The sequence below is a fragment of the Thamnophis sirtalis genome, unplaced genomic scaffold (genome assembly GCF_051295495.1).
Source record: "Thamnophis sirtalis isolate CommonGarterSnake01/CBP01778 unplaced genomic scaffold, rThaSir2_p1.2 scaffold_1, whole genome shotgun sequence".
NCBI lineage: Eukaryota > Metazoa > Chordata > Lepidosauria > Squamata > Natricidae > Thamnophis > Thamnophis sirtalis.
The window spans coordinates 93,573,130-93,593,060 of NW_028261381.1; the positions used below are offsets into that span (position 1 = coordinate 93,573,130).

Here is a 19,931-nt window from a genome sequence, read left to right on the forward strand (position 1 = left end):
ATGGGCAGTAGGAAAGCCCATAGGGGGCTATGTGGCTGAAAATGCACAGAGGAGCTCATTAGAACAAGACTTCAGCACTATATACTGGCAGCACTCAAATTATTTGAAACTGAGCCAATAGAAAAATTACCTTATGGGGCCCAGCTGAACTCCATCTCCAATTGTATTTAATGACCCCCATCCCCACTTTTAGAACGTATATAATCTAAATTTCAAAAACCAGCCCTTCAAGTTCCCAAAATGTATCTTCAATGTCCTTGTGACACTGGACACACAGAAGTTACACAGCATATGCTTCTGCAGAGACATTTGTAGTAGTCTCATCATCCTTACATAAGTAGCCAAGCTTCATAGGACAATTCTATGCCTCCCTGCTGCATTCAAATATGAACCCTGCTACAATTTTACATTTTTATTTGCTTTATTTATTAATCATTTATTAATTTTAAAAGCTCAGCCACACATATACAGCCTATAACCCCTACATTAAATACATAAAAAAACATAAATGTGAATATATAGCTATCTAAAGTTATCATATACCCATAATATATGCATAAATAAAAGATGCATATAAAGTTATAAGACAGCAGTTAACAACTTTAAATCATTTACCCCCATTTGCATACATTAGCAGCTATATATGGATCTTGATATCTGGAGAAATAAGATATAACAGTTTAAGAAATATTGTACTTTTTGCTTCTTACAAATATAGAGGCTGATTTAATGCATGGTGTAACTGTTACCTTTTAATTGTAGAGTTTTTTTGTATTCTACTTATATAGTTAACATAGATTTTTACATAGTTAGGATTTTAAACTGAAGTTGATTTTTTTAATGGCAGAAAAAGTCACTTGAAATTGAAACTACCCTGAATTTTAAGATTAAAAAAACCAATGAGTTATTGCCAAATTATTGATTGCTTTATATACTCAAAATGTATATAACCAAGATTACTTTCTTTTTGGAGAAAAAGAAAAGAGGAACTACCAAATGGGAAAAAAAAGGAATAACTTAATTCCAGAGGTATCTTATAACATTTTGTAAGTGAAAATTGTGATTATTAGAAGATCTATAAATTTTATAACTAAAAATTGATATCCACTATTATTGATTGTAGAGTTTGGAAGATTCTGGGATGAGTATCACATATGAAAATGGAAAGGGAAAAATAAGAAAATGCCTCAGATCTTTAAAATACTTTTTAGTTTTGGATAAAGTTGCTAAACCAAACAAGAGCATACATATGTATGAAATTAATGTCATATCTTGATAAAACAAATGGGCTAAAACAAGAGATTATATGCTGGCATTTATTTTTGTTTAATAATCTAACCAAACAATTGAGTTCTTTATTTAGGCTGAAAAACACACCAGTGGTTCAATTTCTAAATAAGAGTTTTTCATTAAGCAATAAAAATCCATACAAAGCAATTTATCACATGGCCATTGGAACTGCCAAAATGCCAGTTGGAACATTAATAAGAGAGACTTGACATGGGTATTAAAATGTCTGTCTTTTGAAAATCCTTCATTAAATGTTCTTGGCGGCTTATGTAAACATGCAACGATAAACAAAGATTTATTTGGCAAATCAAGTGCCTTATTTAAAATAACACCATATGCTAAACAGTTTTGTCTATCTCTATCTACACAGAAGAAAGCTTCATTCTGGATAGCTGCTCCCCCCCCTTCTTTTTTGCTTCATTAGACAAAACAAAACAAAGCAGACGTGTTAATTCAAAAACTATCAAATTATGCAATCTAAATTAGCAAAATATCAACAACAAACACATATAAGATATTTCAAAAACAAAATTGGGTGGAAATAGTTCAACTGACTTAAGGACATTTGACCAAATGGCTGGAAAATCTTTTCATTTGCTCCGCTAGAGAAAAAAAGAAACATTTACAATAATAGTAACTAATAACTCCTTTGAATTTCATTCAATAGAAATCAAATTGATGCAGAAATGTATGCTGGTGTTGAAGATCTAACACATTGATTTATAATGATAGTAGTGATAGGGACTGAGTCATATATGATTCTGTCAATCTCATATCCTATAATATGAGATGTAATGTAATCCTTTGCAGGATGGAGGATCGCTTATTACTTAGGCAAGACATATTCTTATATCCCTAAAGTGTAGGTATTACATTTTACAAATATAGTTCGTCATGCAAAAATAGTTTTATGAAATGTTGTCAGGGTAACCGAAAGGCATTTGTTCAGAGCTCTGGAATAAGCACAGAAGCTTCTCCATTCATTTATTGCAGAGATTCACATGCATGATATAAAAAGGTCTGTCCATAAAGTAGAAAGTCAACAGGTCTTGTTTTGTAATCTCAGCAGAAAGCAATTTTGAAATGCAAAACCTTGCAGATATTTGCACTCCTACTAATATATTGTTTATTTATTTCACTATATCGAAAAATGTTCCTTGAGTCACCGCCAGATATGTCTATAGCTGAGATGACGAACCTATGGCATGCATGCCACAGGTGGCAAGCAGAGCCTTCTCTGTGGGCACGTCAGTCAGCTATTGCCCCAGCTCTACTGTGCATATGTGTACTCAACCCGGATAAGACCGAGTGGCTGTTGTGTTTCCCCCCCAATAATTTGGCTAATATACCAACGCTTAGGCTGGGGGGTCAAATTTTATACCCCTCAGATAGGGTCCGCAACTTAGGAGTCCTCCTGGACCCACAGCTGACTTTCGATCACCAGCTGTCAGCTGTGACCAGGGGGGCATTTGCCCAGGTTCGCCTGGTCCGCCAGTTGCGGCCCTACCTAGACCGGGGGGCTCTCACAGCAGTCACTCGAGCCCTTGTGATCTCTAGACTGGAATACTGCAATGGGCTCTACATGGGGTTGCCCCTGAAGTGCATCCGGCGACTGCAGCTAGTCCAAAATGCAGCCGCGCGAGTGATAGTGGGCGCACCGCGGTTCGCCCACGTTACACCTGTCCTCCGCGAGCTGCATTGGCTGCCTGTTGGTCTCCGGGTGCGCTTCAGGATACTGATGACCATCTTTAAAGCACTCCATGGTAGCGGGTCTGGGTACTTGAGAGACCGCCTTCTGCCGATTACCTCCCTAAATCGACCAATTAGATCGCACAGACTGGGCCTCCTCCGAATTCCATCTGCCAGTCAATGTCGACTGGCGACCACACGGAGGAGAGCCTTTTCTGTTGCCGCCCCGACCCTGTGGAACGAGCTCCCCATGGAGATCCGTACCCTCACCACTATCCAGACCTTCCGCGCAGCCCTCAAGATCTGGCTCTCCCAGCAGGCCTGGGGATAGGTTTCCAATTACCCGCCCGAGGGTTTGATCGCTGAATGAAAGTTGTGTTTTATTATTTTTTCTTTGTGCACATATTGTTTTGTTTTTGACCTTGCACCCCCCTCCCCTGTGGTTGTAAGCCGCCCTGAGTCCCCTCAGGGAAAAGGGCGGCATATAAATCCCAATAAAACCTTAAAACCTTAAACCTCCCACCAGCCAGCTGGTCTTCAGGTCTCGACATGGGGTGAGGGGCGCATGGATGGGTGTATGCCCCTTTTCATTGGACTTTTTCAGATCTACAAACACCGTCAGCTAGGAAAGCTACAAAATGATGAGGAACAATAAAGCAGACAATAACAGCACTAATAATATTTCCCACCATCAATAAAGCAGTTAAAAACCACAGCAAAAGAAACACAAAAGCATCTTGAAAAAGAGAAAGGATAGCATTTTTTAAAATTTGGATAACCTTTAGCACAGAATAAAACAAAAGCTTATGAAAATCTGACTGCCATAGTTTGCTTAGTTAGAGGAATCTTCCAGAAAAAAGACTAATACTACTATTCTACTATTAGGGATGTGGTGGCTCAATGGCTAAGATGCTGAGCTTGTCAATGAGAAAGGTTAGCACTTCGGCAATTTGAATCCCTAGCACCACATAACGGAGTGAGCTCCCGCTACTTGTCCTAGCTTCTGCCAACCTAGCAATTTGAAGTCATGTAAAAATGCAAGTGGAAAAGTAGGAACCATCTTTGATGGGAAAATAACAGTATTCTGTGTGCCTTTGGTGTTTAATCATGCCAGCCACATGACCACGGAGACGTCTTTGGACAGTGCTGGCTCTTCAGCTTTGAAAAAGAGATGAGCACCATCCCTAGAGTCAGGAACAACGAGCACATATATGCGAAGGGAACCTTTGCCTTACTTCTACTATTACTATTACTACTACTACTACTACTACTACTACTACTACTACTACTACTCTTTCTTCTGTCGAGATAAAACTTTAAACTGCCAGAATGAAGCCACCATCTTGGCTCTGTTGTTGGCCAAAAATAAGTCATTAACGGTACATATTTCTGATAATAGCTACTATACCCACAGATGCGCAGGGCTCTGTGTCTCTCCACATTCACATAACGGATTGTTCTCCACTAAGAACCTCCACTTGAGCATTTTACTAAGCATTTTACTGTTTTTACTAAGAAGCTCCTTTCCTCTGGTAGCATCATCCTCACCTCAAAGAATGCGGGCATTCACAAAACTGCTTCAGGAAATAACTGACATAAAGAACAATTATTATTTTTGCTATACATTTTATTATGTTTTATTATAAGAGAAACAAATAAGGGGAAAAAATTAAAAAATGAGAGAAGAAAGAGTACAAAGATCCAGACAAAAACTGATGAATTTTTTCAATGCAGCAGAAAGCAAAAATAATGCAGCCTCAACTATTTGTTTTACATTTTACAACATTTCAAGCCATTTCTATAGAATTCTAGAGAATAATCATTGTTTGGCTGTGTTGGATGAATCTAAACCTCTAGCTCCTGTGACATTTTGCCTTGTATGCCAAGGCATCCATAAGACCCAGCATTTTTGTAAAAAATAAAAAATAAAACAAAGCAAAACAATAAAAGCAGTTTCGTGCTATTTTGACACAACCTTCACTCCTTTGGTATATGTGAGTGATGTCACAATACATGTATCAGAAAGCTTGAGTTTGCATCACATTGCTATGGTGCTGCATTCAAATATTTGAGCCAGTTTCAAAAATAGCCCTGTTTATATGAAAGCTAAAAGAATGGTTTCCTTCACTTTTAATTATCCCCATCTCTTTTAATGAACACTGAAACTACCTTTTCATAATCTAACCAAATAGATTAATATAGAAATGAAATGGTGGAAAATGGAAATGGCTGATAATTTCTTTTGCTAGTTTCAGCAAAGGATAATGCTTTGCCACAATGATTTCAATTAAAAAGCAGGATCCACAAACTCCGGCTGGCAGTCAAATATGGTCCCAAATCCCTAATCTCTATTCACCCTGACACTGAATAACATCAATTCAATTGGAGCAATTCAAGAATCATTGGCCACACTAGCACCCACCACACTCACGAGTTTATCGAAGCCTGGTATTCCACAAGCAATTCCATCAATAGACACATCAACCTATAACTAGCCTACAAATCCCTCAGAGTTCAAATCAACTACAAATTCCAATCAGTGACAGCTCAACCAACCCATGCAACCCCCTAAACCATCACTTGATCTCCCAATGAACCTCACCTGCCATGACCTCCCCATCACAAGACCCTCACTTTATGTGACCCACAAAATCCTCACTTGATACAACCCACACCTGACCCATCACAGGACCCTTACCTAATGTGACCCTCACCTGATGTGACATTATCATCACAAGACGCAGCAGGACACTGACATCTCCTAAATTCTGCTGAAGATGTTTTCTAGCCTGGTAACAAAACATTCAAAAATCATTCCACAACCTCGGAGAATGAATCTCCACCCTCAATATTACAAAGGTTTCTTGAATAAGTGTTATTACCTCAGAGTATCACAGAGATACTACATGGTGGGTTTATTATGAAAAGTACAGTTTTCCCTTACTTTATGCAAATACGTATGTGTGTGTGTCTGTGTGTGTGTGTATATATGTGTGTGTGTGTTGCATTTGTGCTGTATGTAACAAAAAAGGCAACATTAAAAATAATGGCTTTCTGCCTGGATGGTCTCTTGCAATGAGCCGATAGACAGAGAAAGGAAACAGTATGCTTCCTCCCATATTTGGGCATACCAGGGGTTGTGACACAATAAATATATATACACACATATACACATACACACACACAGAGACAGACACACACACCACTATTATTCCATTTTGTTAGCATAATCAGCTTGAGCTATCTGGAAATGATAAAAAACATCCTCCTGCCTTTTGAACATTTTCTTGCTGAAGATACTTCAGCACTTATGTATTTACCATCATGTTGTGCTGTTGTAGTTATGTATCCTGTCTCTCAGTTACTTCTGTACTTAGAACATGAATATTATGTCACTACTATTGTCACTATGGGGTCAAAGGCAAACCCCCCAAGTGGCCTCAAGAGCTCTCAGGGAGAATGCTAACAACCAGATGACTGCAAAGAAATACAATCCTTCGATTCCTCTACTACCACCTGGTGTAACCCCATCATCATCATCATCCAGCCTCAACTGCCATTACCTATCCTTCTATTCCTCATACCCCACCATGCCATCATAATGTCTTGAATGAGAAATGAAACAGTTTGTTCTTCTTGAACAAAAAACAGTAAAAACCACTCCAGTTGCCTCTTTAAAAAATGCCTTTGAGAACATACCAAGAACAATTATTTCTATTTTTCATTCTATTTTTTTCCTATAAGTTCAGAGAATACAGAATGCAGAACCCAATGTCATTTCTTATTAGCAGACTATTCTGCTAAAACTCGGTACTAGCTACTGAGTTCAGTGAGATTTATTCCTTTGTAAATATGCCTATGAACTACTCAATTCCATAAAGATAATAAAGCTGCCATCAAACTGAGTTCAACTCTTGATAAGTGCATTCATGCAGTTTTCTTGGCAGTATTCTAGAAGTGGTTTGCAATTGCCTTTGAATCTACATGGGTTTTTTTTTTTAAAAAAATTCTTCCCCGTTAAAGCAGGAGGAAAAATGCCCAAACCATTAATAGGTAATTTGTAGCACAGCACTCTCATCTCTCATTTGATGATTAAAAAAATATCAACAGAAAAATCAACTACCGGTATATTTTTTATCAAGAAGTTATGAATATGAAAAATAAAAGGCAATAAATTCAGTCATTGTATTGCTCTAATTGTGCAAAATGTTATTTCTTCTTATTTTTTTTCCAACTGTATCTCTAATGCAGTAGAGACTTGCAGCGGAACAATTCTCCTCATCCAAAGTCTGACTGTTCCCTCATTTTTTTTAAGTGACTTTGAACAACTACTTGTAGTCAAAGGGAATTGAAGTAGACCATTTCCAGTAGCACTCTAGTAACCAAATGTTCATCAAGGGAAATCATTCACAACAACTGTTTTTGTGTATCATGATTAGTGTCTTTATAAAAAAAAACTTGGAGATTTTAAAGGAGGAGTAGAAGACGTACATTCAAAATTAAATTTCCGTGGTTATACTTCTCTGTCAATCTATGCTATAGCTCTTTGATGGTAAACCTATGGCATGTGTGCTGGAAGTGGCAGACAGAACTATTTCTCTGGGCACACTAGACATCAACTGTTGCTCTTCCGGCGCGTGCATGTGCACTGGCCATCTGGTCATCGTGCATGGGAGTACCAGAAACCAGAACCGGGTGACCATGCACGCTAGAGAATTGCTCTTCTGGCTTCTGGCACTCCCGCACATGAACAGCTGCTGGGCAGCTGCTCTTCCAGTTTCCAGTGCTCATGCCCACATGCTCCAGGGACCTGCTCTTTTGGTTTCCGGCATGCCCACATGTATGCGCACACTCCAGTTTTGGCACTCAATACCGAAAAGGTTTGCCAACACTGCTATAGCTAATCAATCCTATGGATACTATGATATGACTTAATTTAAAAAGGCAGTACCAAGTTATCTGTTTATGAGGACCAAAAAGATCCTTTTACTTTGATGAAAAGAGATGGTGTTATTTAGGTCAACAATCTGCTTAGTATATCCAAATTAAAATATCCCCAAAGACTGCTATCCAGCCTCCATTTGAATGTATCCAGGAATAAGGAGTTCACCATCTAACCTGACATTGGTCCAACTATTATTTTTTTCTAACATTCAGGCAGAGTTTGCCTTCATGTAAATACATTGTTTGGTGTCCTATAATCTGAAATGATAGAGAACAGGGGAAACAGACTTTCAGGTATTTGACCAATATTATCATACCCATCCTCAGTCTTCTTCGGGCTAAACAGCCCTAGTTCCATGAATATCACACACCACCAACTTAGCTGTCTGATTCCAAGTGGATCACAGAGTAAAATTAAAAGTACAATTCTTTAGAAGTACAATTTTGGCACTTCTGACTTTTCACACAGTTTTACTTTTAGCTTGTAATACACAGTTGTGGAACTCAACTGTGTAGTGATGCAATTCTCTTTCTATAAAGCCTTGGCTGGAATGGGGAATTGTTTTTAATTGTTAAAAATCCCCAGATACATTGCTACCAAGACTGTCTGAACAGCACAATATCTATGCAAGAGCAAAACAATACCTCAACCCCAGAGCATTAGACTGCAATCCCAGATCACATTGACTGAAAACTTTATCTCACTGAATATAATGAGATTAATTAATGGAAACTATGCACACAATGTTTGTTTTGTATGCTAAGGTCAGAAAGCATTGCAAACAGTCAGATAATTCTCTCTCTCTCTCTTTCTCTTTCTCTTTCTCTCTCTCTCTCTCTCTCTCTCTCTCTCTCTCTCACACACACACACACACACACACACACACACTTACTCAGAGAACGAAAATTCTCAAAATAGTCTATAATATATTCTAAATTTATTTGGCACCCAGGACCAATTTTTTAACTTTTTATTTATGCCTTACTTTTGTATTTTGAGTTTTTTTCAGCCTTGTGCCAAATATAATATAACAACAAATTATATAAAGAAATTTTGGTTGGCTTTTTATTTACAATATGGCATTATATCCACCAGCAATATATGATGTGCAACTGGCAGCTAATTCTGCCTGGCAAGCTGTATCTTAGTACTGAACTCATCTTTAAATTTTTCTTTATTTACATCCATTCATACAGCCACAATATTAAGGATTACTCTGTGTGTGTGTGTGCGTGCGTGTATGTGTGTGCATGTGTAAATTTTCTTTTAAAAGCATCTTCACCCTATCATTTTGTGTGTATAAAATGCCAGTCTAGTATTTTATCTAATTTTTACATTAGAGTAACTGGATAATATCCCTTAGAAAAAAAACATCTCGCCATCCTGCACTCAATTATTTTTCAGTTCTTTTTTTTTCTTCCCTGACTTCACATTTCTACTTTTGAAGCCTTTTTCATGCCACTATCTGCTGAAACTTAAAAAAAGTCTTTATCTCCTGTAGAAGACAGAAAATTGAACACATTCTCAGGAAAAATCTGATTCCTTCCCAGTCAGGTAAAACATTGTATTGTAGTAGACATTTCCACTCTAAAGTGATTCTAATTTGCCATTCGTTGATTGCCAGTAAGTTCATGTTATATATTAACCAAATTATTGTAGTTTTATTATTGCTTTTTAATGCTGCAACCCATCTGAATAATAAAAGTAGGGGCAAAAATATATAAAGTTGATTATATTGCTACATGTATTACCAATAAATGCAAAATGAAAACAGTAATAGCAGAAAATAAATTACGCATGTTGTTTTGAAAAAAAAAATAGGGCCGGTGAGACAATATTTCATATAGAGTTTAGCAGAATAACTCTCCTATCAAATTACTGTAAGTAGATATGAGCCAATTTTTTTCTACCAATGGCTAAAATGCAGATACCCCCAGGGTAAAATTGTTTCAATCACTTTGTGTGCCAGTAGCAATATACAACACTTTAAGTCAAGAAGTGAACACTGAAACTGCAAGGAAAGTCAAGCGAAGTAATTACCAAAGCTGGAATTGGATCTAAGTTCCATTGAAACACAAGTGTTTAGGGCCTTCATTTTATGTCTCATTCAAAAGACAGATGAGTATCATTCCTAAAGAGCAGACTGATGGAGATAAAAGACGAGCAATTCAGAAACACCAAATAAAAAAAGAAAATTTCACTCTTTCACATGAAAGCTCTTCCATCTCTGCTATATTCTGTGATACACAATTTATTTAATAGATAATTTACACTGAAAGGAATAATTGCTGCACTTAAGTAATAGTAAACATTAAAGCTACATTGAATTTCCTGGAATAAGCCCACTGAGCTCTATTGGATTAAATTCTAAATGTATACAAGGAGAACTGTAGTATTAATGAGCTGGCTAAGCAAGGAATCAATGTGGATAACTTTCCTTATTGCATAAGAATAATATCAAATTAATATTTCTCTTTTTCTTGGAGTGTTATTTGATTCATTTTGCCTGAGGGACTTTAGGAGGCTTTAATTTTGTTCAAATTTCAGAGACTCAAATAAGGATTTATATTTATTTCCACATATAAGCTTTATAGTCCCACTAACCTTTTATGATGGTGGTTAACCCACACCTGTCTCCATTATGTCTTAAGGAAGAGTTCTGGTGCATATAATTAATTTTCCAGTCTCAGATCTAAAAGGCCATTTAGTTTCTAACTCAGAGTTTAAAGGAATGAAATAGTCTTGATTTAATTTGCATCCTGAATACTTCCTCCTACACAAATATCCTGATTATAGATCCAAGATGCATTTTCTTTTCAAATATTTCACAATTAGCACTTGAACTGGTTATCCTTTAATACAGTATATGTGTCTCTTACAAACAGTGAATTGATGGCTGATGAACAATAGCAGCTCTTTATATATTCAGTAAACTATGCAATGTGGCAGAAAGGCATAATAGGTAAGAGAATTATCAAGTAAAATATTACAATATTTATGCTTGAAATCCAATATGCCTTCTTTGTTTTGAAACTTTTTTGTTTTACAAAAGTCTCAACCTTGGAATAATAATAATAAATAATTCAATAAATAAGGAGTAGCAGAGCATCTTAATTTTTTCAGAGTTTGCTGCTTTAAAAAATTGGGGGGAGATATTTATTGTTTATATATTTATTTTATATTAATTCAATAAAGAGTACAGTTTTCAGTGTATCGATGACTCCTATTGGAGTGACCTAAAATGAAGTATACTAAGGAACTATCAATTAGTCTAGTCTAAGTCAAATGTCTCCAGGGGAAGGTATTCATTTTTTTCTTCAAATTGAAAACTACATGGATTAGAATGGGACCTGAATGTGGGAAGGGTTGTGTGTGAAACCGACAGAGAAATGGCAAACAAGAGGGAAAGGCCAACATCTTTTTTTTGCTGTGCTAAAACCATAACTACACCATATATCAAAATGTCAACCCTGCCGCATGCATTCAGAACAAATGTGGAGAAAAATTAATAGCATACTTTGCCTTCAGTGATGTTGTCGCATAGTAAAAGCTAGTTATCTATTAGATGCCTTGACATTTTCAGTTTTGTCACTTAATCTTTAATTGGCTAGAAATAGATGGAGCCACTGAAGCCACAATAAAACCTAAAGAATATAGGATGCCAAAGGGGATGATGGGGAATGTATTTGCTGTTGAAAAAATGATGACAACAACAAAGGAGAGGCCTTAAAAATAACCGTGGATTTGGAATTGGATGATTCTGTTTATCAAGGAGCAAGACTACAGGTCCTCCAATCCACCACAAAAGTAAAACTTGCTATGTCTATATAAAATGCCCAATGAGGTCACATTTTAGAGAAAACCATAAGAAAGTAAGTATACCTTTATTTTATGACACAAAATTTTCTCACAATCCCCTTACATTCAGTAAACTTTCCTTGGCACTGTACCAAAACACAAGCTTAAGTTAACTTTAGTGTTCTATTAATTCCACTAAATTACAATTTCCTTTGGCAAATTGTTCTCCTAAGAGCATGGCACAATTGAAGTTTAAGTCCAATAACATTTCACTTTGTATCCCATTCATAACAAAAATAAACAAATAAAACATGAGTGTTATGCAACCACTAAATCCCCATTAAGCCTAATTTTATCCCTTCTGTATCTTTCATAAATCCCAAATTCGTCATCCTACAAAATAAATTCAGGATCCATTGGGTGTTGATTTTTAACTGCTACAAGTTTACTTTACACTTTTTCTGAAAAATAAAACACTTTCAAGTAATTACTAGGAAAACCCCTAGATCGTGGGTGTCAAACTAGATCGTGTCATGTGACATATCATGACATATCATGATGTTTTTTGCCTTTCTGGGCATGGCCATGCATAAATAGTTTACTGTTGCATATAATGCCTAGAGAATAGCCTTGAGTTACTGGAAAGGATATTTTTAAACACAGTATAGCAAATACTAGATGGCACTGAAAACAGATGATTTCCCCATACCTATTCAGCCACCACTAATGCCTTCGTATAAAATAACAGATGATTGGACCTTTTCTAGCCATAATTTGGAGTAGTGGAGGGAAAAAAACAGTGTCTTTTGATTACTTTATTAAAGCTGGTTATTAAAAAAAGTCAGTTTTTATATCTTAGTATGTAGTTGGCTAATTTGGTCAAAGATGCATTGCTATAACTGAGAGTGGCAGTAAAGGACCACATAATTAATTAAAGCCTTATCCTTCAATCAACTGAGTCAAAAGTTCCTGACTGAATAACACAAACCAAGAAAGACAGAACTGTAAGTCAAAGTTCCCAAAGTGCCTCTTGAAACATTCCAGAAAAGGGCTGCAGAGTAAAAACCGATACATTGATTAATGATTTATAATAGATTGCATGATGATCAAGTGGGAAGCTAATGTAGAAGCACTAGTGCCAAAACTATACACCCAATTGAATCACCTTGATTAGGAAGCTCATTCCTAAATTTGCATCATGTAATACCCATTCATAATATAGTTCTTGCTTGATTGACTTCATATGTCAGGCAAACAAATTGCACTGACATTAATTGAGGAGCATCATGCAAAACTAATGAGTAAGTTACAGGTAGTCCTCAACTTACGACTACAATTCAGCCAAAAAATTATGTTGCTAAGTGAAACATTTATTAAATGAGCTTTGCCCCATTTTATGACCTTTCTTGTCACAGCTGTTAAGTGAATCACTACAGTTGTTAAGTTAGTAAGATGGTTGTTAAGTGAATCTGACTTCCCCATTGACTTTGCTTGTCAGAAGGTCACAGAAGCTGATCATATGACCATGGGACACTGCAACCATCATAAATATGAAGCAGTTGCAAAGCATAAAAATTTTGATCATGTGATCAAGGGAATATTGCAATGGTCGTAAGTGTGACGAATGGTCATAAGTCATTTGTTCCAGTAACTTTTGAATGATCATGATCTGTTGTAAGTCGAGGGCTACCTGTATTAAAATTCACTATGCTCAATAAACCTGTTTCTCAAAAAATAACAGAACTGAATTGAACTGACCAAGAAATCATTAGTAAGACTAGTAATAGTATTACTACTAATATACTATAGTAATAATGGTACTAAGACATTGGGAAGAAGAGGAGAGAAGTGTCTCTTGTAACACCACTATTTCAGGATTCACTGTATTTAGATCTTAAATAATATAATTTGCTTCTGTATGGAAATATTGTATTGTCCTTATTTGCACAGCTATTTCTGAATTTCTGTATTTTTTTCATAGAAATTCACTAAGCATCTTTTCGATATATATCTTCCTTTGAAACTTCCCTCATCTCTCCCTTTCTGAAATATAAAACTAGGAATGAATTTTCCACTCAGGGCACTTCCAAACAGTGGTATTAATCTGTCAGTGAAATGCCTTGAGTAGTGGTAGTTTACAGGGCACTATAGCCCTTACTATTATGCAATGTATGTTTCCTCCATTGTTTCATCCAATTAGAAAAATATTTTGTTAACCTTTAAAATTCTCTATATTACCATCATTGTTATTTAGATCAAGAAACTCAGAGCCACATTTTTTGCAACCCATCTACTTCAAAACCCTCAGTTGAGCCACTATGTGCTATTTAATCATTTCTTAGCTAATCAGGGCAGAAAGAGCAGCTTTAATTAGCTTCCAGTTTATGTATGTATGCCTTTTCAAAGACACTGGCTGGTTTGCAAACTGGAAAAACAAAAGAAAGAGAAAAAACACCTGGCAACAAAACAGGAGTGGATGGTGGAAGTGACATTGCCTAGTTTATGGGATCAAAGCATGTTAACTCTAACTAATCTTACAGGCCAGGTTGAAACAATGGCAGAGAGACAATCCCTCATATACTGTAGCTACATCCAGCACATAGTGTTTTCTGATTTGCCCATTGAGGCAGTTGCATTGTTTAAAGACTATGTCAGGGATGTCAAACTCACATCTTCATAGTGACATCATATGACGTATTAGGATTCTTTTACCTTTTGCTATGCTGGACATTGTTGTGGCCAGCCCGTGATGCATTGGCCCATGGGCCAGGAGTTTGACAGCCTTGGATAATGTGGTTTGCTTACCAAAATCAGGTCCCACTTGACTTACAACCCTAATGACTTACCATAGAAATTCCAGTCCCAATTGTGTTTGTAAGTCAAGGACTATCTAAAATGCAATTTGCAAAGCAGAAGAGTTATCTAACTATACTACATTTTGGATCAAAAACAGTGCTGTACCATCTCATGTTGTCTCTATTCAAGTATGTTGCTATTTCACAATGGAAATGTGCTGCTTTGTCAAATGACTTTATTTTATTTTTTTTATAGCAAGTTATAGTTAGTCAATTTGCGGAGAAGAGTATCTGATTGGTTGATACGTTTTTACTGCAAACCCTAGATTTGCAAAATCTTAGATTTGGATGTTTTGAATATGTCCCTCCTCCCTATACACACAACAGGAAACAGTCCATCTACAAAGTTAGTAGCTGCTTAAATCAAATACTTATTCTTCTTTTAATATTCTGAACCAACTGGCTTTAGGAGAAATGGCTAACTTGATTGCTTTGATTAAAGAAAAAACACAACTACTTTTGTTTCTACTTGGAAACTGCTTTTGGACTTTGTGCTTGAGGAAAAAAATGAAACTTTGATTTTGGGTTTTTCCAATTAGATAGGTTTGTTGTTATAGAAAGGGCTAGTTTTAGTATTATGGAAAAGTAAAAGTTGAGATTTAATATTATTTTCTTATTCTACTGCACCAAAGGGAGTCGGAAGTCCACACCTTTTCTTTCTTTTTCCTTTCTTTTCTGCACTTTTCCCTTCCCTTTTCTCTCCCCTATTTTTTCTATTTTTTATTTTTGTATTTTTGTATTTTATAATATAAACTAATAAAAAATAATATTATGAATGAGCTTGAGATAAGAGGCCTGTGATGGCTTAGGAAATCTTTGTCTGCTATCATTAGTATTTTTTTTAATTGTTAAGAAATTATGCCTCAGTCTTATCCCTATGTGGCTTTGGAAAATGCAAGCCAATATTTGAATTGTTGTGAATGCACCTAATTTTCTATTTCAACTTGATTTGCCTTTATTATTCATGTGTGACCATCAGGTGTTTTAATTACTATTTATTAGATATATCAAGAGTAATAGTATTAAAATACTAAGTAATTGGGAATGGGTACTGATGGCAAGCAGCTAGTTATGATTTATTAAATGCAGTTTGATTAAGGCTGTTCTTGTTTTTAGTAATTTACACAACATTTATTGACAGATGTTTCAGTTTTATTCTTTCATACATTTTTCCAATGAGTTCATTGCCTAATTCTTATTAGAACCTAATTAGAAATATTTAATTTTTACTGAAGGCCTGTTGATTGTTCTATAGTTATTGCACAAGTGTTGGTCTTTGATGTGCATTGTCATTTGTACATAGAGATTTTTGAATATTGGGCTTACAGAAAGGCAATGTACAAACACATTTCATGATGAAGATGAATTTCTTTGTATTCTGCAACATACAAAAAAACCCTTGATTATCCAGGATCTTTATAGCCATTATTCCATTCTTCTTCGCTGTCCTGGTACCCTATGACCCTGTACAGTATACTATCCAACTGCTTCTACTTAATTTTTATGATCAGTTTATACAAATACTTTGTGTCACATTGGCTCCATTTTTCTTCAACCTTTTTGACAATATATGCATTTAGATGGTTATCACTGAATTACTTTCAATAAAAAATGAGCAGTAACATGCATCTATCTATTTAATTCCCCAATTTTGCAACACCAGATATTTTGACATTATAATTTCCAGTATTCCTGCCTCACAGTATTCCTCCCCCAATTCTGCAAGTTAGGAAACCTAGTCTGCTCCTACAAATTTACATAATACATGTGGAAAATTATTGCTTTATGTTAAACTTGGGCATAAGTTTGCTTGATGCAAGTAAAAGGAAAAAACTGAAATAATATAAATGATATGTAATTGCAATTTTTAAGTCAGAGAAAATTATTTGCAGAAAATTAGAGTATTACCTTTTTCACAATGACTTCCTGTGAATCCAGAAGGACAGGCGCATGTATTGGGGGCAACACATGTCCCACCATATCTGCATCCTTCTTCACAGAACGCTGAAAAGGAAAGCATCATTTAATTGTTGCATTGTACAATAAAACAGGGACGTGTATGGTATTTATAACCCAGAAAGAGGTGAAGTACAATTTATTAAAAGACAAACAGAGTTCAAATAACCTTTCAAATAGGGAGAAAAACAGAAAGCCATATAGAAAATTAACAAAAGCAAAAAGTTAAGGATTATTTGGCAAGGATATTAATGGGATAAAACAAAACAATTTGGAACTAAGCCTAGTCACAGTCATTACAAAGATAGAATTGCATTTGAATGCTTTTAATAACTACTGAAAATATGGAGAAAATTTGCAGAAGGAATAATAGTAGTATTAGTACTGCAATGATGACATAATCCACTTTTTTCTAGGAACTAAGCTAGTCTAATTAAGGATTACCCTTTGTTTTACTCCACAGTAAGATCTCTGTAATATAGGTTGGGTGTAGAGAGTTACATAAAGTATTGATTAAAATAAATCCCTCTGTATCTTATGAATCAATTGTTTTAATGGAATAAGTTCTGAAGGCAGTAAGAAAATAACATAACATGGAAAAAGACATATGTGAGCTTTTGAATGTGTTTAAAGAGACTGAACACACAATGACTACATATTTTAAGTCTTTCAAAATGTGACAGTAAAAGGATGATCCCAATGTACTTGCCCTTTTCCTTCTGTACCTGATCATCTCAGCTTCATTTTGAACAGAATTGTAAATATATTTGTCTGATTGATTGGTTATGTATCAACAAGATGTTAGGAACTCCTACCAACCGCATAGATTTTTTCCATGATAAAACTATATTTAACTGGACACATTCATGCTTAGACTTCTATACAAAGTAGGATCTCTAGACCTATGTTTAGTAAACGATGCTTGAATGAATGTAGTTAGAACCTCTGAATAAATGTAGTTAAAGCCCCTGTTCAGAACTGACACCTCATCATTGGAAGATAGTTAAAGGACGTAAAGCCAAAAGCCAAAAGTTTATTTTAGTTGCACACTTAGAATTATGAATACCTGAAGAACACATACTTGTGACAAATAAATGTAAATGTAAGCCCATTTAATATTTCCTGCCTTAATAGGTCTGCTCTTTTGCCATGGTTTAATTGTATACAGCTCTAGTAACATTTCAATAGACTTAGACTTAGAATAACTTTATTGTCACTTTAAATGTTCACTAATTGACATACATTAACATTAAATTTCCTTGCATATAGCTCTCAAAGGGTCACCACCTCCAATATATACTACATAAACATGACAAAAATATAAATAAATAAGGGAGACTCACACAGTTCTACTATTACTACGGTAGCATGAAATCCAAGCAGGACAAAATAACAATTACTTTGAATATTTGTTTGAAAGTAGGTTTTGTTGTGTAGACATCTTTGTTATAAGAGAAAGAAGGCCATGAATTTATATCAAACATCTTCCTTTCTGGATATCACTGGAAATACTGTGAATAACTTGCCAAGAACCACCTACAATGACACATACTTATTGTATAAGCAATGTAAATCATATTCTGTGTGCTACATTTCATAAGACACCTTGTGGGCTATGTAAGAGAAACTATAATGAATATTTAAAGAATGGCTTTTGAATCAGAATTGACAACATAATCTCACACGCATCCTGCAATCGCAGGAGCATTGCCAAATAACAGCTACAGAGGATATGAAAGTGCTTGAAAATAGAAAAAGTCCTTCAGCATAAATACGTAAAAATGAAAATTGTTTCAGGCTTCAATCTTAATTTGCAATTGCTCATAGGTGAACAGAACAAATAGTACCATGAGGTACCTCCTTTTTTGTTTCAATTAATTAATTAATTAGAATAACCTTTAAAAAAATAAAATGAAAGACAAGAAAGGTAAGAAAGAAAATAATGGTAGGAAAAAAGACAAGGAACTAAAATGAGATCCACACAAAGTTGAATTAAAATTATTGCTACATAAAAAATTACTTTGTTATAGTTTCTCAAAATAGCCCATGTTAGTGTGGTTCTGACCGTTTTGAGGAAAGAATCTTGAATGATCTCATTTATCTTTAGAAGATGGGCGTCAAACTTGAACGTGTCACATGACGTGCCATGACTTTTTTGCCTTTGTAAAAAATGGTGGGGTGGGTATGGACTGCATGTAACACATCTGGCCTGTGGGCTGACAGTTTGACAGGCCTGCTTTAGAAGAAGCAGTTCCCTTTTGGGTTATATTTGAAAACTGTTGAAAATTTTGTGGACCGCCGGGATTTTCCTATCTTTTTTATTCTGTCCTTTTTATATAATTGTAGTGCCACTGTGTTTTTATTTTATTTTTTTTATTTTGTATTAAGCATGTTTGATTCTTATTCTTTTCTGACAAGGGTTTCTTTGATTGCAGTTGCATAGAAATATGTTTAAGAGATTAAAAAAATAAATAATATTCAGTCTAAAATCTTCATTTTAAAGTTTTTTTATAGCTAGTTGCCTACTTTCATAGCAAATTTCGAAAATATTGTATATGACTAATCTAATCCCACCTTTTTTAATGAACCGAGGTCCCAAATTTCTGACCAAGTCATTTTAACAAATTAACATTTTATACGAAACTCTTACAATAATATATACATTTTTATATTTTTAACTTAAATATTTTTTTGCCTTTTGAATGAAATAGTCAATCCTTTACTAAAAACATGAATCTTTTAATTTAATCCATGGCAGTTATCAGGTTAGTTTCTAACTAGAAACTGTTTGGACCAGTTTTTAATCTTTAGTCTGTTCTGGAACTTATATAACCTTTTCTGTAACTGTTAATGATTCAGATATTTCTTGTTGACTTTTTAGTTAGCTTAACATGGTCCAACTTGACTCATTTTAGGCCTATTTGGGGAAAATGAAATATTGAAGCTAGTAGGGAATCAAAATAAGGAAAGATGGTAGAGTCAAACTATTGCAAAGTGAAGCTGGAGGGGATTGCTTGGTTAAGAAACTTTTCTTTTTTACAAAGTCAATCTTATATCTCTAAAAAGAAATCATAGAAGCCACGCTGATTAAATTTGCCTTGATTCAGAATAGTGTCCCAGAAGATGAAGCCTCAGGTAGTCAGAGAAAGTGCAGCTTTACCATCAAAGCAAAAAAAATGCGTGATAAGCAAAAAGATACATTTAGCTGATGGGAATACATGTTTCACTGTAATTGGAATAAGAGAAATAAATGCTATATGGAACATGAGTTATGCTACAAAAGCTTCCCTCGATGGCATAGCTAATTCAGTTCAAATGTCTTCCTTTCTCAGTAAAATTAAATTGCTTAGCACTTGAAAAAAATCCAAGTTAAAACAACTAAGTCTTTATTAACCTCA

General features: G+C 35.2%; 1 protein-coding gene across 2 annotated transcripts in view; it reads right to left on the reverse strand.

Annotated features, from left to right (window-relative positions):
• NELL1 (neural EGFL like 1) overlaps positions 1–19,931 on the reverse strand; it is a 520,182-nt gene that overhangs the window by 63,445 nt on the left and 436,806 nt on the right. For both annotated transcript variants that reach the window (XM_087719035.1, XM_087719031.1), the window contains exon 15: positions 16,486–16,581. In XM_087719035.1, coding sequence (XP_087575161.1) covers positions 16,486–16,581 — 96 coding nt within the window. The remainder of the gene's footprint in view (positions 1–16,485; positions 16,582–19,931) is intronic.